Below are 26228 nucleotides of genomic sequence, written 5' to 3' on the forward strand. Positions count from 1 at the left end.
CATGGGCTACTTCGACCCGCTCCGCAACGAGTACTTCTTCGACCGCAACCGGCCCAGCTTCGACGCCATCCTATTACTACCAGTCCGGCGGCCGGATCCGCCGGCCCGTCAACGTGCCCATCGACATCTTCTCGGAGGAGATCCGCTTCTACCAGCTGGGCGAGGAGGCCATGGAGAAGTTCCGCGAGGACGAGGGCTTCATCCGCGAGGAGGAGCGGCCCCTGCCGGCCGGGGAGCTGCAGCGGCAGGTCTGGCTCCTCTTCGAGTACCCGGAGAGCTCGGGGCCGGCGCGGGGCATCGCCATCGTCTCGGTGCTCGTCATCCTCATCTCCATCGTCATCTTCTGCCTGGAGACGCTGCCCGAGTTCCGCGACGACAAGGAGTATAACGGGCCCCCGCCGCCGCCGGGGGCCAACGGGACCAGCCCTGGCCCCTACGCTGGCGGAACCTTCACGGACCCCTTCTTCGTGGTGGAGACCCTCTGCATCATCTGGTTCTCCTTTGAGCTCCTCGTCAGGTTCTTCGCCTGCCCCAGCAAGGCCGCCTTCTCCAAAAACATCATGAACATCATTGACATTGTGGCCATCATCCCCTACTTCATCACCCTGGGCACGGAGCTGGCGGAGAGGCAGGGCAACGGGCAGCAGGCCATGTCGTTGGCCATCCTGCGGGTCATCCGGCTGGTGCGGGTCTTCCGCATCTTCAAGCTCTCCCGCCACTCCAAGGGCCTGCAGATCCTGGGGCAGACCCTCAAGGCCAGCATGCGGGAGCTGGGGCTGCTCATCTTCTTCCTCTTCATCGGGGTCATCCTCTTCTCCAGCGCCGTCTACTTCGCCGAGGCCGACGACCCCTCGTCGGGCTTCAACAGCATCCCGGACGCCTTCTGGTGGGCGGTGGTCACCATGACCACCGTGGGCTACGGGGACATGCACCCGGTCACCATCGGGGGCAGATTGTGGGCTCCCTCTGCGCCATCGCCGGCGTCCTGACCATCGCGCTGCCGGTGCCCGTCATCGTCTCCAACTTCAACTACTTCTACCACCGGGAGACGGAGGGCGAGGAGCAAGCCCAGTACCTGCACGTGGGCAGCTGCCAGCAGCTCTCCTCCACGGAGGAGCTGAGGAAGACGCGCAGCTCCTCCACGCTCAGCAAGTCCGAGTACATGGTGATCGAGGAAGGGGGCCTGGCCGCGGGGCCCTTCAAGCCCTCCGCGTTCAGAACTGGCGGCAACTGCACCTCGGCCCCCGCCAGCGCCGCCGCCGCCACCACCACCAGCAGCACCAACAACAATCACCCCAACTGCGTGAACATCACGAAGATCTTCACGGACGTCTGAGCGCCCGCGCCCGCCCCCGCGTCCGCACCTTTCTTTCGCCGCATTTTTTTCGGGCCAGCGCCCCTTGTAGGAGACCCTGCTGCCCCGGTTCGGTGGGCCGAGGCGGGCGCTTCCCGGGTGCCGGCTTGGGATTTGCGTTTTTTTCTTTTTTGCCGGCTCGCTTTCCATTCTCCCCAAGGCTTTTTCTGCTGCTGCTGTTTCCCCGAAGCACTTGTTGGATTAAAAAAAAAAGCCAAAAAAGAAGGAAGCGCAGAGGAAAGCAGCTTGGAAGCTAAAACGACGCAGTTCCTACGAGTAAGGTCTTGAACTGTCTATTTTGAACCCTTAAGTCGTTTACCTCGTCTTTGATTTTTTCTATTTCAATGGTTTACAAAATTCAAACTTTTTTTTGTCTGATCAGAAAAAGCAGTGGATCCAGGTCTGGGACTTTAATTACTGCCCCGCGGAGGCTCAGGCACCCAGCGCCTCCCCGCCCCCCCTGCACACAGAAAGGGGAAAGTCCTTTAGTACAGCCTGGGGGGGGGGGGGGGCAGAGACACCGGAGGCAGGTGAAAGCAGGCGAGTCCGGCCTGCCTGGGTGATGCAGTTGCCATGGCAACTGCCGTTTCCCGGGAAACCCAGAAAGGTTGTCATGGCATCCCTTGGCTGTTTCCATGGGAACCCTCCAGATGGGTCCAACCTCTGCCCAAGGGAGAAGCCGCCGGAGAGAAAGTGAATCCCAGAGAGGGTTACGCGCGCTGTGGGGGGAAGCGATCATCCTGACGTGCATTTTTATACATCTAGGGGAAGGAACAAACAACCCCACCCCCACCCAAATCAGAGTCAGGCACACCTGTAAAAATTAGCAACAGGACCCCAGCTTTTTAGACTGGCCTGCTGTATATAGAAGCCCAGGGAAGGGCGCTGAGCGCTCCCCGTGCAACCGGCGGATCTGCGCGCCCAGATGTTCAGCCTGATGCCTAATTCTGGAAACAATCTGTCAAGAGTCCTCCAGGAGCGTTTGAACGGAGGCGGATGGCGGCACCTGCCGGAAGGAAACTGGGAGAGAGTCTCCCCCCCACCTAACGCAATTCTTGACGGCAGCACTCGAGCAGGCTCTGTGGACTTGGGAAATGCTGGAGACTCCGAAGGAGCTGGGAGGAAACGCGCGCCAGAGGATGCCGCCCACCCTGGAGAGGAGGTGAGTCCTGGCCCTGCCACCCAGCTGGTTCTGGGAGTGCCCAGGCCGCTCCGGTTTTCAGGATATCCACGTCCAACGTTCACGAGATGTCTTTGCAAGCTTCGCTTCCGTGGGCGCGCAAATGCATCTCCTGCAAAACTTAGTGTGGATATCCTGATGGCCCGGCTTGCTTGCCCCCTGTCATGTAAAGTGCCAGATTTTCATTCTGACTAGCAAATTACGTTTTAAAAACCGTCAGCCGTGCGTCATCAAGAGGCAGAGCTTGTATCCGGCCAGGCAAGAGTCTCCAGGGCTGGGAACCTAGGTAGGAGAAAAGTCGTTTGCTGGTAAACTAGCAAGGAAATGCCGCTCCTAAACTGCTGGCCATGCTTATTAACATGAAAGGTAATCTAACATGGGCTGCTCTCCTCTCCCTATGAAATAACATGGCTGCTCCCTCTGCTGGCATGAGCTGCTAGCGCTTCCCCTCGGCCACTCTGGTTTTCAGGATATCCACAATGAATATGCAGTGCAATGCAAATCTTTCTCATGCATATTTACAGTGGATATTATGAAAAGCGTACTGGAGAGATAGGGGGCCATGTTCCTGCCGGTTTATTAAGGAATTATATTTGCCTGTTTTCTAGCATCCAGCAAAGCTGACTCTTACTTGCAATATCGTGATTGAGCGTCCAGTCCCTAACCTGCGCTGATCCACCTCTCTGGGGTGCCCTGTGCAAAATGCGAACGGTTCTGCCGTGGTGAAAAGGAGGCGCTAGGACCAAATTGCGCGCCCTAGTGCCTCCTTGACAGCCGGCGCTCTGGAGAGGGTAGCTGTCAGCCGGTCAGCAAAGGGACACTCAATTTGAGAGCATGCCTTTTTCCTAACCTGACCGCCGGCCAGCTGTTTTAGGATTGCTTTTCCATCCTTTAAAAAACACGTAGCTTGCGCCAAATCATCTCCTCTACATGGTCATCAAGCCTAATACCTGTTTCCTAGCTGCTGCATGTGCTGTCTCATATCGCCATGATATTAAGTCAGAAGAAGTATTTTCAGCTTTTTGTACACCTTTTTGAGCTCCTCCAAAATTAACGCCAGCTCGGGGCAGGCGTTAATTTTGGTAAGTAAACTTATGTGCCTCAGGCGCACATTTTTATTTTTTATTTTTGCATCGGAGGAATAGATAATAGCCTCATCAACATGCATTTGCATATCATGAGCCGCTGTTACCTATGTGCGCAATTGGACGCGCGTTTTGGATGCGCTAACCCCCGGTTATGGACGCCTGTTGAGCCATGCACCGCAGCCAGCGCACAGTATTGCATCGACCCTGTTGGTTAAGTGACAGAGCTGCCTTTTGACAGGGGTGAGAGGTGTCCTTTAAAAGTGCATTACTACATCGTTGCAATTCACCATATCCTTAGCCTGCACTTTTGTAAAATGATTTATAGAACCCACTTAATTCTGCCTGCGATCCACGTGCACTGGGTGATTCTGCAATGTTTTTGTCCACAAATACAGTGAGCAAAGAGGAACGGGAGGGGAAGATAGCCGAGAAGCTTCCTGGCGATGGGATGTGGTTTTTCGGGCTGCCCGTGACTGGAGGGAGGGTGGGTAAAACGCGCAGGTAGCGGGGTCTGAAGTGTGTTATAAAGATCTCTGTGTAGGGCGGTAATGGTAAACTGGTGGCGGGAGTGCCCATCGTGGCGCTGTTACTGGCTCCCAGTTGATAATCAGAGATGCTTGGTACTCATGTGTCAAAATGTTCCCTATGAATGTTTTAGGAAGGGAGCCTGGAGAATGTAACACTGTTGTAGTTTTTATTTAATTCTTCTCTATTGTTCCTTCTTTTCTGTGGGAAATGAAAAAAATAGGATTTTTTTTTTGGGTTTAATGCTTTATCTCCTCTATGCTCTGTGGCTTCAACGGTTGGCGTTGGTGGCCCCTCTGGCATCCCTCTGCACCTTCCAAGGCTCACCTTTTTTCTGTCTTCTGGACTTGTTGCTTCCATTCAGATTTGCCTTACTGTATTCTTCCTAGTTTACCCCCGTTTACGTATTGTAAATCTTCTGACGCAGAACGGTCCAGATTTCCTGGGCCCCGGCGCAGTCTGACGTTTGAGTATTATTCAGAGCGCCCACGTTTCCTTGCTCTCCTCCCTGAAGAGCTGAATGGCCTCCCAGCAGGGTCCTCCTTCCATAACGCTGCCAGGCAGGGGTGCACTGTGGCCGGAGTGGGGGTGGAGCCGGCTTCCCTTTGAGTGCAGGCTGCAACCTCCTTCTCCTCCCTCCCAGTGACCCATCTGGAAGGGAGCAGGTCCACCATGGTCTGGTCAGTCACTGAGGGATACCGAAATGCCCGATTAACCCTATGCACACCCCTGAAGGGCTGGTTCTTTGGTAAATGGCGTCCATAATTCTCCATTCCTCCTCCCGGAATTATCCCCCTAGCTCTCTCCATCCATTCTCCTGCCCCCTCCCCTTTTTCCCCCGCCCCTCAGGCATTTTCATTTTCTCTTCCTCTCTCCCAGCATTCTCTCCCCTCTTTCGGTCCCTCCTCCCTCCAGGCATCCTTCCCATCCTTTCTCCACCTCCCTCCCCTCCAGGCATTCTCTTTCCCTCCATCCTGCCTACACAGGATGTGCGGCGCTCCGCCCCTCCTGGATCCAGGGGCTGCTCTGACCATTTGTGGGGCTCTGAGCAAACATTGTGGATGCGTCCCCTGTTATTTTTCCAGATTAACCCCTTCCCTACTCCTACCCCCTGCCAGTCTAACATTCCCTACCCAATCACTGAATCACTGCTCAGTCTTCAGGACCCTGCTCTCCACACCCATCCCCAAGTCTCAGTTCTCCCCCCCTCCCCCCGGTAATCCCTCATCTTCTCCCACAATCCCCCTCCTACCCAGTCTCCCATTCCTGCTGCACCCTCCCTTCCACCAAAACCTCAAAAAAAAATTCCTCACCTCGGGTACTTTTAACTTTTAAAGAATTTACCTCATTTGGAAATTATGAATGACTCTGAGGCAGGGGTGGTTCGGTAATGAGGCAGGGTGAGGCGGCTGCCTCAGGTGGAAAGACTTGGAGGTGGCAAAATTGCCCCCTGAAACCTTTTTGCCACAGCCGCCTCACCCTTCATTCAGGAAAACCTGCGGTGCTGGCGGTGTGGAGCAGTGACCTGCTGGTGGGGTTTCCACTCCCTGCCAGCAAAAGGAAGGTGCCAGCGACGCAGAAGAGTCAATGTGGCGCCAGCAGTGTTTCCCCCGCAGACGGCGGCAGAAGAGGCCTTGCTGTGCAGCCAGGGAAAAAGTCTAACACGTGTGTGTGAAAGAGACCTTCTTTTTATGTTTAATGTTTTACATTTCTTGATTGCGTTTGCATTGCTTACAGACTTTGGCTTCTTGTGATTGCCAGTTTCAGTTTTTGTCTGCACGTTTCAGTTTATATTTTATGATCTCTTTATTCTGTATTTGCTGAGAGTCTCTCTATGTTCTGACTGAGGCTTTAGGTATTCTGCTTGTCTGTAGTTTCTGTGTAGGGATTTACAACAACCTGGCTTTAATCTGTGTTCCTAATAGGAGGTGTATTGGTGTTTAGGGCCTGATGTAATATTTGCAGTATGGCTTTTTCATAGGTTGAGTGCTGGCAGTTATGATATGGAAGGCTTAGTGTATTGGAATTGTAGTTCAGTTTATTCCTGGCTTTCTGAGGGCCAAGTCCACACCCAGTGCACTTTACCATAGACCTAATACCATATGGGATCCAGTAAACTGCCTTGAATACTATGAGAAAGGGAGTTTATTAAGTCTATTATACTATTGTTATTGAAAGTGTGGTTTTTGCAGTATATAATATATATGTTGTAAGTGATATTTTTACTTCAGAAGATTGTACTTTGAATGTCTGTTTTCCATATGCAATCTGTCTTTTTAGGTTGGGGAAGTTAATGAATTTTAAATGGAAAAGATTGCATAAGTTTTAATTGTGTGGGGAGGAGAGAGAAGGAGGAATGAAAGGCTGTAAGGTTTGTCCGGGGTATCTAATACCCTTGTATCAGCCCTAAGAGAGAGTGCGTCACACACACAGACTCCCACCGTTCACCAACCTCTCACACCCCCAGGGGGGCAGATCCTGGAGAAGGGTGGGAGGCAGGCAATAGGGAATGGAGGAATCCTATATTTAGACCCAGGAGGTGGGGTGGCCAAAGGCTGCCCTGCCCCATTAAACATTTCTCTGGCGCCCCCTAGTGCAGATGCTAAAGATTGAAAACAAAAAAAATAACAGACCCAAAAACTGAGTGGTTAGAGCAGTGGCTGCAAACAAGAGAAGCCAGGGTTCAAATCCTATTGCCATTCCTTGTGACCTTGGGCAAGTCAGTTCACTCTCCATTGCCTTCCCCCTGCTCTGGTCCTAGGTAATTTCACCTGCATCGGGCCATTTGGGGGGGGGGGGGGAGTGCCATTTCATCCTTCACCTCAGGCAGCAGATTGCCTTGAGCACCCCTGCTCTGAGGTCAATATCCAAATGGTTTATCTGGCAAACCTTTAAGGATAGCTGGACAGACCCCTGAAGTTTACATTTCTCCCCAGCTAAATTTTGTTTGGGAAAATCGTTGCCTGGACAAAATTTACCCCCACAAAAAAAAAAAAAAAAAAGGAGGCACTGGGTGTGTTCCTGGGATACAGTTTCACTTTGTCCAGGCAGCACCCGGGGTGTTCCTGGGATACAGTTTCACTTTGTCCAGGCAGCACCCGGGGTGTTCCTGGGATACAGTTTCACTTTGTCCAGGCAGCACTGGGGGTGTTCCTGGGATACAGTTTCACTTTGTCCAGGCAGTACTGGGGGTGTTCCCTGGATACAGTTTCATTTTGTCCAGGCAGCACTGGGGGTGTTCCTGGGATACAGTTTCACTTTGTCCAGGCAGCACTGGGGGTGTTTCTGGGATACAGTTTCACTTTGTCCAGGCAGCACTGGGGGTGTTCCTGGGATACAGTTTCACTTTGTCCAGGCAGCAGTAGGGGTGTTCCTGGGATACAGTTTCACTTTGTCCAGGCAGCACTGGGGGTGTTCCTGGGATACAGTTTCACTTTGTCCAGGCAGCAGTAGGGGTGTTCCTGGGATACAGTTTCATTTTGTCCAGGCAGCACTAGGGGTGTTCCTGGGATACAGTTTCACTTTGCCAGGGCAGCACTGGGGGTGTTCCTGGGATACAGTTTCACTTTGTCCAGGCAGCACTGGGGGTGTTCCTGGGATACAGTTTCATTTTGTCCAGGCAGCACTGGGGGTGTTCCTGAGATACAGTTTCATTTTGTCCAGGCAGCACTGGGGGTGTTCCTGAGATACAGTTTCACTTTGCCCAGGCAGCACTGGGGGTGTTCCTGAGATACAGTTTCATTTTGTCCAGGCAGCACTGGGGGTGTTCCTGGGATACAGTTTCATTTTGTCCAGGCAGCACTGGGGGTGTTCCTGGGATACAGTTTCACTTTGCTCAGGCAGCACTGGGGGTGTTCCTGGGATACAGTTTCACTTTGTCCAGGCAGCAGTAGGGGTGTTCCTGGGATACAGTTTCACTTTGTCCAGCAGCACTGGGGGTGTTCCTGGGATACAGTTTCATTTTGTCCAGGCAGCACTGGGGGTGTTCCTGAGATACAGTTTCACTTTGTCCAGGCAGTACTGGGGGTGTTCCCTGGATACAGTTTCATTTTGTCCAGGCAGCACTGGGGGTGTTCCTGGGATACAGTTTCACTTTGCCAGGGCAGCACTGGGGGTGTTCCTGGGATACAGTTTCACTTTGTCCAGGCAGCACTGGGGGTGTTCCTGGGATACAGTTTCACTTTGTCCAGCAGCACTGGGGGTGTTCTGGGATACAGTTTCATTTTGTCCAGGCAGCACTGGGGGTGTTCCTGGGATACAGTTTCACTTTGTCCAGGCAGCACTGGGGGTGTTCCTGGGATACAGTTTCATTTTGTCCAGGCAGCACTGGGGGTGTTCCTGGGATACAGTTTCACTTTGCTCAGGCAGCACTGGGGGTGTTCCTGAGATACAGTTTCACTTTGTCCAGGCAGCACTGGGGGTGTTCCTGTGATACAGTTTCATTTTGTCCAGGCAGCACTGGGAGTATTCCTGAGATACAGTTTCACTTTGCTCAGGCAGCACTGGGGGTGTTCCTGGGATACAGTTTAGGGATGTGAATCGTGTCCTCGATCGTCTTAACGATCGATTTCGGCTGGGAGGGGGAGGGAATTGTATTGTTGCCGTTTGGGGGGGTAAAATATCGTGAAAAATCGAAAAATCGAAAAATTGCAAAACCGGCACATTAAAACCCCCTAAAACCCACCCCCGACCCTTTAAATTAAATCCCCCACCCTCCCGAACCCCCCCCCAAATGACTTAAATAACCTGCGGGTCCAGCGGCGGTCCGGAACGGCAGCGGTCCGGAACGGGCTCCTGCTCCTGAATCTTGTTGTCTTCAGCCGGCGCCATTTTCCAAAATGGCGCCGAAAAATGGCGGCGGCCATAGACGAACACGATTGGACGGCAGGAGGTCCTTCCGGACCCCCGCTGGACTTTTGGCAAGTCTCGTGGGGGTCAGGAGGCCCCCCACAAGCTGGCCAAAAGTTCCTGGAGGTCCAGCGGGGGTCAGGGAGCGATTTCCCGCCGCGAATCGTTTTCGTACGGAAAATGGCGCCGGCAGGAGATCGACTGCAGGAGGTCGTTCAGCGAGGGTGGTTCGGTAATGAGGCAGGGTGAGGCGGCTGCCTCAGGTGGAAAGACTTGGAGGTGGCAAAATTGCCCCCTGAAACCTTTTTGCCACAGCCGCCTCACCCTTCATTCAGGAAAACCTGCGGTGCTGGCGGTGTGGAGCAGTGACCTGCTGGTGGGGTTTCCACTCCCTGCCAGCAAAAGGAAGGTGCCAGCGACGCAGAAGAGTCAATGTGGCGCCAGCAGTGTTTCCCCCGCAGACGGCGGCAGAAGAGGCCTTGCTGTGCAGCCAGGGAAAAAGTCTAACACGTGTGTGTGAAAGAGACCTTCTTTTTATGTTTAATGTTTTACATTTCTTGATTGCGTTTGCATTGCTTACAGACTTTGGCTTCTTGTGATTGCCAGTTCAGTTTTTGTCTGCACGTTTCAGTTTATATTTTATGATCTCTTTATTCTGTATTTGCTGAGAGTCTCTCTATGTTCTGACTGAGGCTTTAGGTATTCTGCTTGTCTGTAGTTTCTGTGTAGGGATTTACAACAACCTGGCTTTAATCTGTGTTCCTAATAGGAGGTGTATTGGTGTTTAGGGCCTGATGTAATATTTGCAGTATGGCTTTTTCATAGGTTGAGTGCTGGCAGTTATGATATGGAAGGCTTAGTGTATTGGAATTGTAGTTCAGTTTATTCCTGGCTTTCTGAGGGCCAAGTCCACACCCAGTGCACTTTACCATAGACCTAATACCATATGGGATCCAGTAAACTGCCTTGAATACTATGAGAAAGGGAGTTTATTAAGTCTATTATACTATTGTTATTGAAAGTGTGGTTTTTTGCAGTATATAATATATATGTTGTAAGTGATATTTTTACTTCAGAAGATTGTACTTTGAATGTCTGTTTTCCATATGCAATCTGTCTTTTTAGGTTGGGGAAGTTAATGAATTTTAAAATGGAAAAGATTGCATAAGTTTTAATTGTGTGGGGAGGAGAGAGAAGGAGGAATGAAAGGCTGTAAGGTTTGTCCGGGGTATCTAATACCCTTGTATCAGCCCTAAGAGAGAGTGCGTCACACACACAGACTCCCACCGTTCACCAACCTCTCACACCCCCAGGGGGGCAGATCCTGGAGAAGGGTGGGAGGCAGACAATAGGGAATGGAGGAATCCTATATTTAGACCCAGGAGGTGGGGTGGCCAAAGGCTGCCCTGCCCCATTAAACATTTCTCTGGCGCCCCCTAGTGCAGATGCTAAAGATTGAAAACAAAAAAAATAACAGACCCAAAAACTGAGTGGTTAGAGCAGTGGCTGCAAACAAGAGAAGCCAGGGTTCAAATCCTATTGCCATTCCTTGTGACCTTGGGCAAGTCAGTTCACTCTCCATTGCCTTCCCCCTGCTCTGGTCCTCGGTAATTTCACCTGCATCGGGCCATTTGGGGGGGGGGGGAGTGCCATTTCATCCTTCACCTCAGGCAGCAGATTGCCTTGAGCACCCCTGCTCTGAGGTCAATATCCAAATGGTTTATCTGGCAAACCTTTAAGGATAGCTGGACAGACCCCTGAAGTTTACATTTCTCCCCAGCTAAATTTTGTTTGGGAAAATCGTTGCCTGGACAAAATTTACCCCCACAAAAAAAAAAAAAAAAAAAGGAGGCACTGGGTGTGTTCCTGGGATACAGTTTCACTTTGTCCAGGCAGCACCCGGGGTGTTCCTGGGATACAGTTTCACTTTGTCCAGGCAGCACCCGGGGTGTTCCTGGGATACAGTTTCACTTTGTCCAGGCAGCACTGGGGGTGTTCCTCGGATACAGTTTCACTTTGTCCAGGCAGTACTGGGGGTGTTCCCTGGATACAGTTTCATTTTGTCCAGGCAGCACTGGGGGTGTTCCTGGGATACAGTTTCACTTTGTCCAGGCAGCACTGGGGGTGTTTCTGGGATACAGTTTCACTTTGTCCAGGCAGCACTGGGGGTGTTCCTGGGATACAGTTTCACTTTGTCCAGGCAGCAGTAGGGGTGTTCCTGGGATACAGTTTCACTTTGTCCAGGCAGCACTGGGGGTGTTCCTGGGATACAGTTTCATTTTGTCCAGGCAGCAGTGGGGGTGTTCCTGGGATACAGTTTCATTTTGTCCAGGCAGCACTAGGGGTGTTCCTGGGATACAGTTTCACTTTGCCAGGGCAGCACTGGGGGTGTTCCTGGGATACAGTTTCACTTTGTCCAGGCAGCACTGGGGGTGTTCCTGGGATACAGTTTCATTTTGTCCAGGCAGCACTGGGGGTGTTCCTGAGATACAGTTTCATTTTGTCCAGGCAGCACTGGGGGTGTTCCTGAGATACAGTTTCACTTTGCCCAGGCAGCACTGGGGGTGTTCCTGAGATACAGTTTCATTTTGTCCAGGCAGCACTGGGGGTGTTCCTGGGATACAGTTTCATTTTGTCCAGGCAGCACTGGGGGTGTTCCTGGGATACAGTTTCACTTTGCTCAGGCAGCACTGGGGGTGTTCCTGGGATACAGTTTCACTTTGTCCAGGCAGCAGTAGGGGTGTTCCTGGGATACAGTTTCACTTTGTCCAGCAGCACTGGGGGTGTTCCTGGGATACAGTTTCATTTTGTCCAGGCAGCACTGGGGGTGTTCCTGAGATACAGTTTCACTTTGTCCAGGCAGTACTGGGGGTGTTCCCTGGATACAGTTTCATTTTGTCCAGGCAGCACTGGGGGTGTTCCTGGGATACAGTTTCACTTTGCCAGGGCAGCACTGGGGGTGTTCCTGGGATACAGTTTCACTTTGTCCAGGCAGCACTGGGGGTGTTCCTGGGATACAGTTTCACTTTGTCCAGCAGCACTGGGGGTGTTCTGGGATACAGTTTCATTTTGTCCAGGCAGCACTGGGGGTGTTCCTGGGATACAGTTTCACTTTGTCCAGGCAGCACTGGGGGTGTTCCTGGGATACAGTTTCATTTTGTCCAGGCAGCACTGGGGGTGTTCCTGGGATACAGTTTCACTTTGCTCAGGCAGCACTGGGGGTGTTCCTGAGATACAGTTTCACTTTGTCCAGGCAGCACTGGGGGTGTTCCTGTGATACAGTTTCATTTTGTCCAGGCAGCACTGGGAGTATTCCTGAGATACAGTTTCACTTTGCTCAGGCAGCACTGGGGGTGTTCCTGGGATACAGTTTAGGGATGTGAATCGTGTCCTCGATCGTCTTAACGATCGATTTCGGCTGGGAGGGGGAGGGAATTGTATTGTTGCCGTTTGGGGGGGTAAAATATCGTGAAAAATCGTGAAAAATCGAAAAATCGAAAAATTGCAAAACCGGCACATTAAAACCCCCTAAAACCCACCCCCGACCCTTTAAATTAAATCCCCCACCCTCCCGAACCCCCCCCAAATGACTTAAATAACCTGCGGGTCCAGCGGCGGTCCGGAACGGCAGCGGTCCGGAACGGGCTCCTGCTCCTGAATCTTGTTGTCTTCAGCCGGCGCCATTTTCCAAAATGGCGCCGAAAAATGGCGGCGGCCATAGACGAACACGATTGGACGGCAGGAGGTCCTTCCGGACCCCCGCTGGACTTTTGGCAAGTCTCGTGGGGGTCAGGAGGCCCCCCACAAGCTGGCCAAAAGTTCCTGGAGGTCCAGCGGGGGTCAGGGAGCGATTTCCCGCCGCGAATCGTTTTCGTACGGAAAATGGCGCCGGCAGGAGATCGACTGCAGGAGGTCGTTCAGCGAGGGTTCCGGCGCCTCGCTGAACAACCTCCTGCAGTCGATCTCCTGCCGGCGCCATTTTCCGTACGAAAACGATTCGCGGCGGGAAATCGCTCCCTGACCCCCGCTGGACCTCCAGGAACTTTTGGCCAGCTTGTGGGGGGCCTCCTGACCCCCACGAGACTTGCCAAAAGTCCAGCGGGGGTCCGGAAGGACCTCCTGCCGTCCAATCGTGTTCGTCTATGGCCGCCGCCATTTTTCGGCGCCATTTTGGAAAATGGCGCCGGCTGAAGACAACAAGATTCAGGAGCAGGAGCCCGTTCCGGACCGCTGCCGTTCCGGACCGCCGCTGGACCCGCAGGTTATTTAAGTCATTTGGGGGGGGGTTCGGGAGGGTGGGGGATTTAATTTAAAGGGTCGGGGGTGGGTTTTAGGGGGTTTTAGTGTGCCGGCTCACGATTCTAACGATTTATAACGATAAATCGTTAGAATCTCTATTGTATTGTGTTCCATAACGGTTTAAGACGATATTAAAATTATCGGACGATAATTTTAATCGTCCTAAAACGATTCACATCCCTAATACAGTTTCATTTTGTCCAGGCAGCACTGGGGGTGTTCCTGTGATACAGTTTCACTTTGTCCAGGCAGCACTGGGGGTGTTCCTGGGATACAGTTTCACTTTGTCCAGGCAGCACTGGGGGTGTTCCTGGGATACAGTTTCACTTTGTCCAGGCAGCACTGGGGGTGTTCCTGGGATACAGTTTCACTTTGTCCAGCAGCGGTACCCCGGCAAAGTTGCCAGACTTACTCTGTCCAGGTAAATAGCAATTCTAAAGTTTAGAATAGAGTGAGGGGGACCGAGGAAATCAGATAGGCTAGAGCAGTAAACCACACTGACTCCAGCCTTTTCTAATGCACTTTCAGCTTTTACTATCATGCACGGTACTTTCACACAATAGTAGACTGCCTTACCTCAGGACAGTGCACACACAAACCTTCAGAGAGAGCTAGGAGCCCTTTGCTCCTGGAGACGCAGGGGCTCCCCCCCCCCCCCCCCCCCACCAGGACACTGCTCTTATCTTGCCCCAGCTGGTCCTGCCCTCAGGACTCTCTTCCTCGGTGTGATTTAAAGTGAACCAGGCATTTAGCCCGGTCCTGCACACACAGAAAGGGGGAGCAGGTCACTTCATCACAACTAGATATTCATCTGGCATAGTTTTGGGCTAAGCATCCAGATAAAGTCATCCTAAGTTGTCCGGACATCTTTAGGATGGCTGTGTATCTGGACAGAGTAACTTGGAGAGGTAATGAGGAGCTACAGAGTAAATGCATTTGAAGGTGCGTAGGAGAAACTTGACTTGTGTTTGGAAGTGGATGGGTAGCCAATGCAGAGGACCTGTTCTGACATCAGAGATAGTTACGTCGTGGAGGTAGTCAGTTCAGATTCTTGCTTTACCGATTTACTAGATTTCTGGAACGTATAAATAAACATGTGGAGAAAGGTGAGCCAGTTAATAGTGTATTGGATTTCCAGAAGGCACCTAACAATTTCTCTCATGAGAGAGGAAATTGAGAGGTCAAGGGATCAGAGGCAGTGTCCTATTGTGGACTGGTAACTGGATGAAAGACAGGAAACAGAGGGTAGGATTAAATGGTCAGTTTTCCACTTGGAGAAAGGTCATTAGTGGAGCGCCCCAGGGGTCTGTATTTGGACCTGTGCTGTTTGGCATATTCATAATTGATGTGGAGAAAGAAATGATGGGTGAGGGGATTGTGGATTGTGAAGGACTGCAGAAGGACTTTGTGACACTGGACTTCTAAATGCCAGGTGCAATTTATTGTGGACAAGTGCAAAGTAATGCAGATAAGAGAAAAATAAACCCAACTACAGGTACACAATGCTGAGTTCCATGTTAGGAGTCACCACCCAGGGAAAGGACCTCGGAGCCCTTGTGGCAATACCTTGAATTCTTTGACTCAATGTGGTCAAAAAGGCAAACAGAATGCTAGCAATGATTTGGAAAGGACTAGAGGGAGGACCTGAGAGTATCATAATGCCTTTGTATAGATACATGGTGCAACTGTGCCATTCTGGTTCCCCATCTCAAAAAAGACATAGCAGACATAGAAAAGGTACAGAGAAGGGTGAAAAAAATGATAAAGGGAATGGGAAAGCTCCTTTATGGGGAAATGCTAAGCAGATTGGAGCTCTTTAGCTTGGAAAAGAGACAACTGAGAGGAGATATGATTGAGATTTATAAAACCATGAGTAGGATGGAATGGGTATATAGGGAATGCTTATTTATCCTTTCCTACAACACTAGGACTAGAGGACTGTCCATGAAACTAACAACCGGCAGGTTTAGAACAAATTGTAGGAAGCATTTTGTCTCTCAGTGCACAATCAAGCTGTGGAATCTGTTGCTGGAGAATGTGGTCAAAGCAACACAGAGGACTGGACAAGTTCCAGAAGGAAAAGCCCTTAGCCAGGCAGACTGGGGAAAACCAGCGCTCATCGCTGGCAGTGAGATACAGGAAATGGATCCGCTAGTGGGGATCTGCCGGGTACTTGTGATCTGGGCTGGCCACTGTCTGAGACAGAACGCTGGGCTTGGTGGTCCTTGGTCTGACCCAGTGTGGCACTTCTTATGCTCTTACGTTCACATCAAAGTTTGACAAGGTGCGCTGGACAATCCAGTGGATGGTTCCTGTGTGTTCTGTATAAACTGTAAATGAATTTGAGTGTTTTTGCAAACATTTCTTCAGTTTTCTGGCTTATTTTAGTGGACACTTTCCCCTTTTATCAGAACTTTTGCTCTGCAAGCCTTCTGCCGTAGGAACATGTTCATTAGTTCTTATACGAGGAAACCACTGGAGGTTTTGGGACGGCATGCACTGGAGACCTAGATGGCATGCCATAGTAGTGTTTGATACTACTTACTGTGCCATGTGCCCTCAGAGTACGAGAGGTACAGATATTGTACCTTGGGACTAAAATATTGTTTACATCTTAGTTTGGTCTTCTTGTTATCACCTGTGATTTGTTCATTTATTTAGTTAATGCCGTAGATGATAGCAGATGAATGTCAATTGGCCTATCTAGCCTGCTCAGTAATCTGGCTCCACACTAAGGATGTATCCCAGCTGTCAGCCGTAGAAGCTTGAGTGTTTGTGGGATACCTCACCTTATCCAAGACTGTTTTTCTTGTCTTCCTTTTTGGTTCTCTACTGTTCTGGGTAGATGAGCATACAAGATCCCGTACTTAATCCAAAACCCAGTCAGCTTCCTTCTCCCCCTTCTGTCTTACTGCCAAGCATTGCAAATAGAGGTTGTTTCTTGAAAGTCTGGCATTCTAGGTCCCCGGGATCTTGCTGGGGTGGTACCAGGCAAACACCAACCTGCTGGCACCGACCTGGTTGGTTTCTGGCTGCCTAAAATTTCCCTTCTTTCTGCAGTGCATCGAGCTATAGTTGAACTTGTCTACTGGGCACGCCAGAGCAACCAGGAAATACGAGTGTGTAATCAATAATTGAATATCTTTAAAGGAAAGATAACACGGTGACAACAAATAGTACAAGATGTTTCTCTAATGCATTGTCCTAATTTGTCTTTCACTGAACTTTCTTAATCTTTAGATTTTATGTGGTTTCCTGGCGACTGCTGTATCCCACCTCTGGTGGAATGGCAAGTAATAACTTGGAAAATAATAATGAATTAAGGCAACAGCAAACTATTCATTTGTGAACCTGGTCTCAGTCTCGCCATAGGTTTAATCTAATCCTGGTGAGCTGAACTTAAAAATCAGCCCTGCTCCTGCCCCTGCATTTTCGTGTCATGGATCAATCCCTCCGACAAACTCAGATTAGATGCAGAAAACCTTCTCAGGGTTGCTTTGTTTCCACATTTGTCCTGCCTAACCCCCTGTTTGAATTTTGAATTCAGAAACCTGCATTGAAGTTAGGGGAGCCAGGTGGCACCACCCATGGGATGTTTTAGGCCACTTCCGAAGAGCCAGCACAGTGCTAAAGACGTTTTGCCATTGCTAAATAGGAAAGAAAGGCCTCCTTTTGTAGACTGCGTCCTACTCCCACCCAAAGATCCCTCCTTTCTGAAGCTGCTTTTTTAAAAGGGACCCTGGTTCATCCCGATTGTGGCCCTCTTGAGTTAGCCTGCTGTGAGGAGCTGTGGCTTGTGAATCCGTGGAACTGGGCATGTAAATGGCAATTTAATGTGAGCACGTGCAAAGCGATGCACAAAGAGAATAATAATCCCAACTACAGGTACCCAATGCTGGGTTCTGTACTGGGAGTCACCACCCAGGAAAGATCCTTGGGATGGTGGTGGACAATACCTTGAAATCCTCACTCCGGTGTGCTACGATGGTCAGAAAAAGCAAAGGGAATGTTAGGAATGACCTGAAAAGGAACGGAGAACGAAGAATAAAACAGAAAAATGCCCCTGTTTCAATCCGTAGTGCGGCTACACCTTGAGCATTGTGTGCAGGTCCATCTGAAAACGACATGGCAGAACTAGAAAAGGTACAGAGAACGGCAACCAGAATGAGGAAGGGGATGGAATGGCTCAGGGCTCTCCATCTTGGAAAAGAGATGTCTGGGGAGAGGATATGGTACAAGTTTAGAATATCATGAGGGCTGTGCAGCAGTTTAATAGGAAATGCTTATTTATGTGACTCGGTTATTTTCACTTTCGAATAATAGAAGGACTAGGGGGCATTCCATGAAGTTAGCAAGTAGCACATTTAAGACTAATCTGAGAAAATTCTTTTCACTCAACGCACAATAAAGCTCTGGAATTTGTTGCCAGAGGATGTGGTTAGCACAGTTAGTGTAGCTGGGTTCAAAAAAGGTTTGGATAAGATCTTGGAGGAGAAGTCCATTAATGGCTATTAATCAAGTTTACTTAGGGAATAGCCACTGTTATTAATTGCATCAGTAGCATGGGATCTTCTTAGTGTTTGGGAAATTGCCAGGTTCTTATGGCCTGGTTTGGCCTCTGTTGGAAACAGGATGCTGGGCTTGATGGACCCTTGGTCTGACCCAGCATGGCAATTTCTTATGTTCTTATGTTCTTATCCTTTCAAACGATTCTAGGACCAGGGTATAGCCTCTGACACTAACAGGTAGCAACCGACACATCGCTCACCTGTGGAATTTGTTGCCAGAAGATGTGGTCAAGGCTAATGAAAGAATTACGTGTGAGTTGCGAGCGTAAAATTTGCTTATATGTGCATAGATCCTATTTTATAATCCTTGAGAGTACGTACAAATGTGCGCTGGTGCGCGGAAATGCTAACAGGAAAGCAACAAGTGGGCGTTCTGGCACAGGGTTTGGAAGGACACCCAGAAGTTTCTATTTTGTGAGCGTGTGTATATATTCCTGAACTTGTCTGTATCAGAGACGGGACGCTGGCCTTGCTGGATCATTGATCTGACCCAGTATGGCAGGTCTATGTTTTTATGTATGCAACTTATTACATTACAATCCCCGTAGCATCCTGCCTTATGCTTCCTGTATTTCTCCTCTGCGAATCACTCCTCCTTGGAATAAAGCAGATCCTACCTGAAGCCACACTAATCCCTGTGACGTTCACAGCATCCTCTGGGATCCATTACCCACTGTTCCTTCTTCTGCATCCTTATTATCTCTCTTTAGCGTTGTCTCATCTCTCTTTCATCTCACCTAGACCTCAAATTCAAAGATGTAACAAAAAAAAAAAAATATATATATATGTATACACAGGAAGTAAATCTCCTCAGTGCAGACCTAAAGAGCCATTTTATTGTTGCAGTTTATGAGTTGGGAATTTTACAGAGCGGAAACCTTCTGACTGTTATTTTTGGGCCGAGAGCTCCCTCACACGTTAATAACCGTGTGGTTAAGTTTCAAAACCATTTCCCCAGGGGCAGGGGATGCGATTAAAGGCTGTGTCTGCATGCATTTTCTCGGGGAGAAACTCTCCGCACAAGCTGGCAGGTGCCACTTGCCTGGGAGTTTCGCCGAGAAAACCTTGGTGATGGTTTCTGCGCCGGTTGGGCCACAAACGTCTGCCGAGGGCGACAGAAAACGACGCTCCGGGCTCTTTTGCATGTTGCCCTGTGACATAAGAGGAGCTTGTTAGCGTTTAGGATGCTTAAAAAGAAAGAATCCTAACTCAGAAATCTTACGCTTCTCGTTTTTAGGATCAGAAGATTTCCATAGGCCTGGAAGGGGATAGTGTGGAAGGATCATCTTTTCTTCTTTGCCTTAGGAACTGTTGTTCTTTCAAAGCTGGGAAAATGCAGTAAATACTGTGAACCTGTTTACTCCGCTCAGCAGACACTGCTGTTACAGAAGAAGCCTCAAATGAACGATGTTCCTAATCGTACTGCTTAGTAAAATCTTAATACCATGGAGGACAAAATAGATTACGGACCGTAGGTCCCACACATCAGTGACCAGTGGATTAGATGCCCTGTTGATTATGCTTTTACTTCTATTTTTATATAAAAAAAAATATAATACAGTTCTATAAGTTATTTGTGTGTTACACAAGTGCATTATGTAGAGGGGACCATATTTAGAGCTACCAGTTGTGTGCAATATTGTCTGAGTGGACAGACAGGAGTGAGATGCAGAAACCCTTTCGGACATGAACCGCTCCTGTGATACTCCAGTTACAGAGCTGCTAATACCTCTGTGTTTTATCTGAGTGTTGATTGTATTTGTAAAATGTCAGACGTGTTATCACCCTTCCCTATACTGTGCAAGCTTTATTTATATAATGAATTGCATTCCAGGTTTCCTACTGTTTTGTTAAAAAGAGTTATATTTGTAAAAGTGTGTACTTGTGATGTCACTATGGCTCACTTCTTTGTAGATTGCAGAAGCCAAAGGTGAGGGCAAAGGTTTCAGTCCTGGGTGACTTAACGTGAAAGAGTCCAGCCTATGCATTGGAAAAAGGTGACACGTGGAGGGGAGGGGGCAAGGGGAGACCAGCCTGGGAGCAACTCCGATTTGAGTGATGCCGTGTTCATTTTAAAAAAACGCACCCGGACATGCGTTACCAGCTCTATCATGCACATCCTCTCCCTACCTGGTAGTGGGGCTTCTGTTATTTTGCACAAGAAAGGGGGCACGCATCATTACTCTCAGCTAAGAAAGAAAAGAAATGACCAGCTAACACGACAGCTATTTTAACGTAACTCAGTTCTTAGCTTGCATCAGAATCCTCAGTGTGCTGTATCGGGTCTCACTGAGAGTAATGCCCCAGGTGTGCTGACTTGTCTTAGCAGCATTTTCTGACCGCTTTGATCTCTGAATTTGCTTTTGACTACTGACCCCAGCTCTCCTAATTTGGTTGCTTAATTTGAAAAAAATCATACGTAGATGTAAAGGTCTCACCGACAAGCTATTGGACGAACCCAATGCATTTCCGACAGGGTCAAAGAAAAAGGGATTAAAGATGATGGTGCCAGGATAAAGGAATAAGCTGACTATTCAGAAATGATCATCCTTGAGACATTTTGCACTGATCTGATTGTTAAGGGGAGCAGAGTTTCCGACAGCTAGCGGAAAACATAGCAAACTAGCCCAGTAAAAAGGTTTTCGCCTACACCTTGCTGGTTAGACCTTTATTTCTCTGTATCTAAGTGGATATGGTTATATGACAAGAATGATGCAACATTATCACAAATCTTAAGTCACTTCCCCCACAGCACAGGAACTACTCTCCCCTGCTAAATTCTGTCACCTACCTTAGGTGATCATTAGTTCCCTTGCGTGCAATGCTCAGCTTTTAGGCAGCTATTTTTTGTTTTCCTCTAGGCAGAAAATGAGAGGAGTTTATAAAGCCTAACTTAGAAACAGAGAAGATGCCAGCAGATAAGGACCACCTGGTCCACCCTCCCTGCGATACTATTTTTATGTCCAAAAACAGACTACATAGTCAAGAGCCACTATGTGTTCCCTGTGTTATTTCTGACAATATATATAATGCAGACTTTGAAAATGTTTATTTTAAGGAAGACATGTACAGCAGTACGCACATCCTCTGTTTCTTAAAGTTTGCATTCTTAACCATGTTCTTGTTTTACACAGTTTTTCTTTCTCTGTATGCCTTTTTTTCCTTGTCTCTAGACCCAAATCTAAGTTCTCCTTTATCCGTCAACTGTGAACAAGGAAGTATATCTCAGGAGCTGTTTCAGCAAATGCTTACTGTTGTAGAAAATGTGTTCTGTCATTTACCTCTTAGAGGACATATAGCACCTAGCAGTGCCTGCTAGGTGGTATATATATAAGAACTTTGAAATAAATAAATAAACATTAAAACAAAAGGAGCAACAGCTGCCATCTGGGACAGGCTCTTTCCAGTGTCTCCTATAAAAGCCTGTTACAGCAGTACAAGGCAGAGACTTCCTACTCCATCCTGCAGATCACCTCTTGGTATCTTGATAAGAGAGTTCCTGCACCAAAGCTCACCCAATGGTCTTACATTAGTACAAGCAAGCATTTTTATTGTTGGTAAAAGCCAGCTTGGGATGCATAGAGGAATGGGGATGCAAGAGACGATTTTCTTGTGGCAGCTGTTTTCTGTTGCCTATTGCTGTAGAACTGCCTGGCTTGTCTCGTTGAATACCGATCCTAAATTACTTTCCCGGTTACCTTTGGCTATATTGGGCATTCACTGAAAACATAATAACTTACCAACCGATACTGTGATGAATCAGGCACTAACAAATATAGGTCGCCAGGCCATCCACTCTGGAAGAGAGCGCATGTCTGTTTTGGAAGGATAAGGCTTTAAAGCACTCTGGGATCTTCTTTCTGTCCAAGATGCAGTGTGCGTGGATCCAAGTTATTATTTTTAATTTGGGAACCGGGCTTAGCTTTTGGGAGATATGAGCAGCTGCTCACACGCCCTGCCACCCAGCGCAGACCTCTTAAAGGGAACTCCCAGTTTTCAGGTAGGAAAAAATCACATCATCAGGACCCCAAATCATGCTAAGAACAAAACATAGGTGCCATGTTGAACCAAGGAGCAGAATACAACTAACTGTGAATGATGCTCTTTTTACACTAAACTAGATAGTGGTACAGGTGAAAAGACGGTGGGGATAATTGTACTTTCATTTAAAGAAGTTGTGTTGGCTAACAATTATTCACTCTAACTGGAGACTCTTTCTCCTTCATTTAATCCACTGAAGTGTAAAAGAAAATTGTCTTTCAAGAAAAACTGATTATAGCATGACATTTCTTATAGTTGAGTTTCATAATAGGTCTCAGGTTTCTTTTTTCACAGAAGGATTCTAAGTTATAGAAAGGATTTTGTCACAGAAACAAAATATGGTAGAGAATGTTTGTCTATAAATTATTTATTTATTTACATGTTTTTATATTCCCCCACCTCCAAAAATGTTTTGGGGGGGAGGGATCACAATGAACACAGTCATAAAATTACAATAAACATAGAATTCATGTATACATTAAAAAAAAACAATGCACATCTAAAACAGACATCAAATTTCAAATACCCACTGAAATCCTTCACTAAAAAGAAATGTTTTCAGCTGCTTACGAAAAACTTCTGTATCAGTGTCAGCCCTTAACTGTGCTGGCAACTTATTGCAGAGGATCTCTCCTGCACAAGCTTCAAATTACAATGACGAAAACGATGGGGCACTAAGCAGTTAGGTGCCTTCACATCTCCTTCAGCGTAATATACTCCATGTGGGACTTAGGCAGCCAGCACTAGTACCTGCCCCTGAGGGTAAGAGAAAGAGACAGCAGAGGAATCAGGTCAGTGAAAGAGAGGCAGGAGAACATCCCCAGTTGCTTTTACCCTGCTGGTTCCACTTTAAGAGTGAAAAGGGTCTCACATGTAAAAACAGCATACAGTACGTATAAGTAGCATGCTTGCGCATATAGGCGAGTTTATAACCCTTGAGATTATGTGCGTGTTTGCAGTATGTACATTTTACTAGGGATGGTACAGGGGTATTCTTGGAAGGGTTTCAGAAGTATGCGCCCAAGTTGCTAGTTTCTAAAATGTATACACAAATACGTTACCAAACTTGCCTGAACATTTTTTTCCTGATAATGTACTTGCACAACTGAAATCGGTCTCATCTTTTGTCTGCAACTTTTGGGTGTGAGGTCTAGGTCAGCTGGTGGGGATTCAGGGTGAAGTGCCAGAGGGTCTAGGTGAACTGGTGGAGGTACTGGCAAACTGCTGAGTCGAAGTATGCATGCAAGTATTTTTAGAACAGGATACCCTCATACTTTTAAAATCACCTCCCTCCACAGTTTAAATCAGGGTTATTAGGTGGACATGTTATATAGTTATACACACCTGAAATATACACTTGTACGTTTATAAAATAGGCAGAGAACGTGAGCATTTTCTGGCATTGAAAATACACATGCACGCTAGAGGTGGAAATACGTGGAATTGTACAAAGCTGTGTGACTCTCACTGCTCAGTTTATAAAATACTTGCATAAACCTTGGCTTGTCAACTTACTTGTGCAAATTGTGTTCCATGGACAGTTTTGAAAGCTGGGCTCTAGAAATGGTGCTAGTCTCAGGAGCAACCAGAACAAGCTTGTTTTATAGTCGTAAAACAATATAAAACAAACTTGGTGCCGGCCAGCTCTGAGACTGGCACCATTTTATAGCAGCAGTTGGGAATTGCAACTTTCGTCCTTGGAAAGCCACTGAAGATGTAAGACGGCCATGGGAGGGGTGGGGTTTCTGGGTTTGTTTTTTTTTAAATATAATGCTCATTTTGATTCTGCGAATGAACCAAAATAAACTTTAAATGAACCAAATCCTGCCTCTTCCCAAAAAAATAAAACAAAATGAAAATGTTTTCCCTGCACATCTCTAGCTTATGTTGTGTTGGTGCGTTGCATCCTCCCTAGATTTTATTCCAAGTCTTCATTCTTCACTGAACAACAGCGCTCCCTGGACCAATCCAGTGCCATTTACTCATATGGAAGAAATGGATAATGGTGCCAGTTTCAGGGCCTGGTTTTCAAAAGCATTTACTTGCTTAAAAAATGGGTTTTACTCATGTAAATGCCTTTTGCCCCTGTAAGTGGGCTTTTGAAAATTGGCACAATCTATGCCATTGAATTGTCTGTAGGATTTACTCGTGTAAGTGCACTTAACATGGGGAAATGGCTTTTGAGAATTGCTAGGATAGTATGTTACATTAACACACATTAACTCCTTTGAAAATTCACCTGTTTGCCCAGTGGGGCAAGAGCGGCTGGGGATCACTCCTGTCCAGTGAAGAAAGAAGACCTGGGGTAAGAAGATCTAGGGGTTATTGAGGGAAGACCCAGATCGGATTTGTGTGGGGGGGGGGTTTGCAGCAGGATTGTCCCAACCTTTTTTTCTTTTAATTTTCATTTCTTATTATAGCTTTTTAAAATTTGTTTTATTGCTTCAAATAAACAGAATGAAAAGAAATGGATAAATAGCAAAATGAAACAAAAACAAAGCAAGTCCTCTAATCACTCATGGAGAATTATGACTTAAACTTCCTGACTCATCCAGGTTGGGAGAGGGGCACATCTGTAATAGTGTACAGGAAAATAACTTAACAAAGCATGGTTATTACTTGGTGACCTATTTATTGATCTGAGGGCTTCATTCAACAAAACAAGATCTTTTGGTGCAAGCTCCTGTTATCAAGATACTAAAAGCTGAGTTTTTTCCCTGGGGGTATACATTCCAGTCCCATCACAAATGCCATGGTGTGCTCAGTCTGAGAAGAGAGGGGGCAGTGTAGGATGCCAGATGTTCCTGAGGGCGATTAATGAGATGAATACATTTGGCCAACCCAAGAAACCCCGATAGGAGGTCAAGGTTAGAGTCATGGAAAAAGGTTGTAAAAGACTAATAATGGACAAGAAGTGGCAGCAGCACCCACAGACATGATTAGCTGTGATGCTTTGTTGCTAAATAAGCAAGTGATGTTGTTTTTAAACAAAATTGGAAACTCAACCAAATCTGTCATTTCCAATCTGAAACAACACAAAAAAACCCAACAAAACTTTGATTTATTTTGTCATTTTTGCGAGGAGTAAAACAACGAAATGAAATTAAATGAAAAAAAAAAAAAAACCCCAAACAAACTCAGAAACAAAACAAAATGAAATTATTAGAAAATGAAATGAAAAATGTCTTCCATGACCCCCACCCTCTCCTTCCGTTGCTGGAGAGAGATTTCCTGAGCTGCTTTCCATGCCAAGATCCCACCTATGCCTACTTATACTTACCTGCTCCCACCAACTGCAAAGTATCTCTCCAATATCAGAGTAACCTGTTGTTAACCAAGAAGCAACCCCCTCTTCATTCCACCACTGTGCTCCCCACAAAACATTTATAAGACATCCAACAACCTGGAATGAATCTGGCGTGTTATAGCCGACTACATAGGAGACCTTGGCTGTGCTCTACTTTCTAATCTGAGTAGCTTCTGCACTCTTATGAATTTGGATGCATCCTACTTGTGGTTTGGGATGTTAAATGTCTTGAGGTACTGCCTTTCAGTTTACTGTGTGTAAGAAGTGAATTTTCACAATGATCATTGTTTAGTGGGGCTTTCTCGGAAAACAACAACATTTTAAATTGGGTTGTAAAGTCCCACAGTCTCTTTGGATCTCGTTCGTCGTTTCCATTCTTGGCACTGAATCGTCATCAATTGTTACAAGCGGATACCGGTGTGGAATAAATCTGCTGCTGTTCTTGATGTACAGTAAATTCAGTCTTTAGTAGAAGTCTTGTGTACAAGTTGCATTTTGATTGTCCAATTTTTTTAATGTTACCGGATGTCGACTTTATTTTTGTAATGTTTTGCATTGGAATTGAAAATGTTAAATGACTTCGTAGACCTCGCCCAATAAAATGTTAAAATTCACACTCTGCCTACTGTATTGTTGTATTTTAACTTTTAATACTTAAAACAGATATGATAAGACAACTGTTTGCATTTAGAACATTTACAGGAAGAACGTGTGTGATTGACAAATTATTACATTTTATATTAGTCCCGCATAACTGATTTCAGAGATTAATAGTATTTTGACCATTTCCTCAATAGTAAACATCAGTGACCTTAAGTGTTCTGTTTGTTTTTTCTCCATCCCTTCTTATGTATATGCCAGCTACTGAACTGATTGCCTAAGATCAGTGTTTCTCAAGTTAATCCTGGAGAACCCCCTAGCCAATCTAGTTTTCTGGGTATCCACAATGAATAAGCATAAGACAGATTTGCATTTGGTGGAGGCATATCTCATGCATACAATGGATATCCAGAAAAAC

The 26228-nt window shown here is 47.4% G+C and overlaps 1 protein-coding gene across 1 annotated transcript; it reads left to right on the forward strand.

Annotated features, from left to right (window-relative positions):
* The first annotated feature begins 1 nt into the window (after position 1).
* On the forward strand, positions 2-1452 carry LOC115082200 (potassium voltage-gated channel subfamily A member 3-like). The gene is given in 3 exon segments (XM_029586450.1): positions 2-69; positions 71-948; positions 951-1452. Coding segments are annotated over 3 exon segments (1332 nt in total). The 3' UTR covers positions 1337-1452.
* Positions 1453-26228: the final 24776 nt, after the last annotated feature.

The sequence above is a fragment of the Rhinatrema bivittatum genome, unplaced genomic scaffold, assembly GCF_901001135.1.
Source record: "Rhinatrema bivittatum unplaced genomic scaffold, aRhiBiv1.1, whole genome shotgun sequence".
Classification (NCBI taxonomy): domain Eukaryota; kingdom Metazoa; phylum Chordata; class Amphibia; order Gymnophiona; family Rhinatrematidae; genus Rhinatrema; species Rhinatrema bivittatum.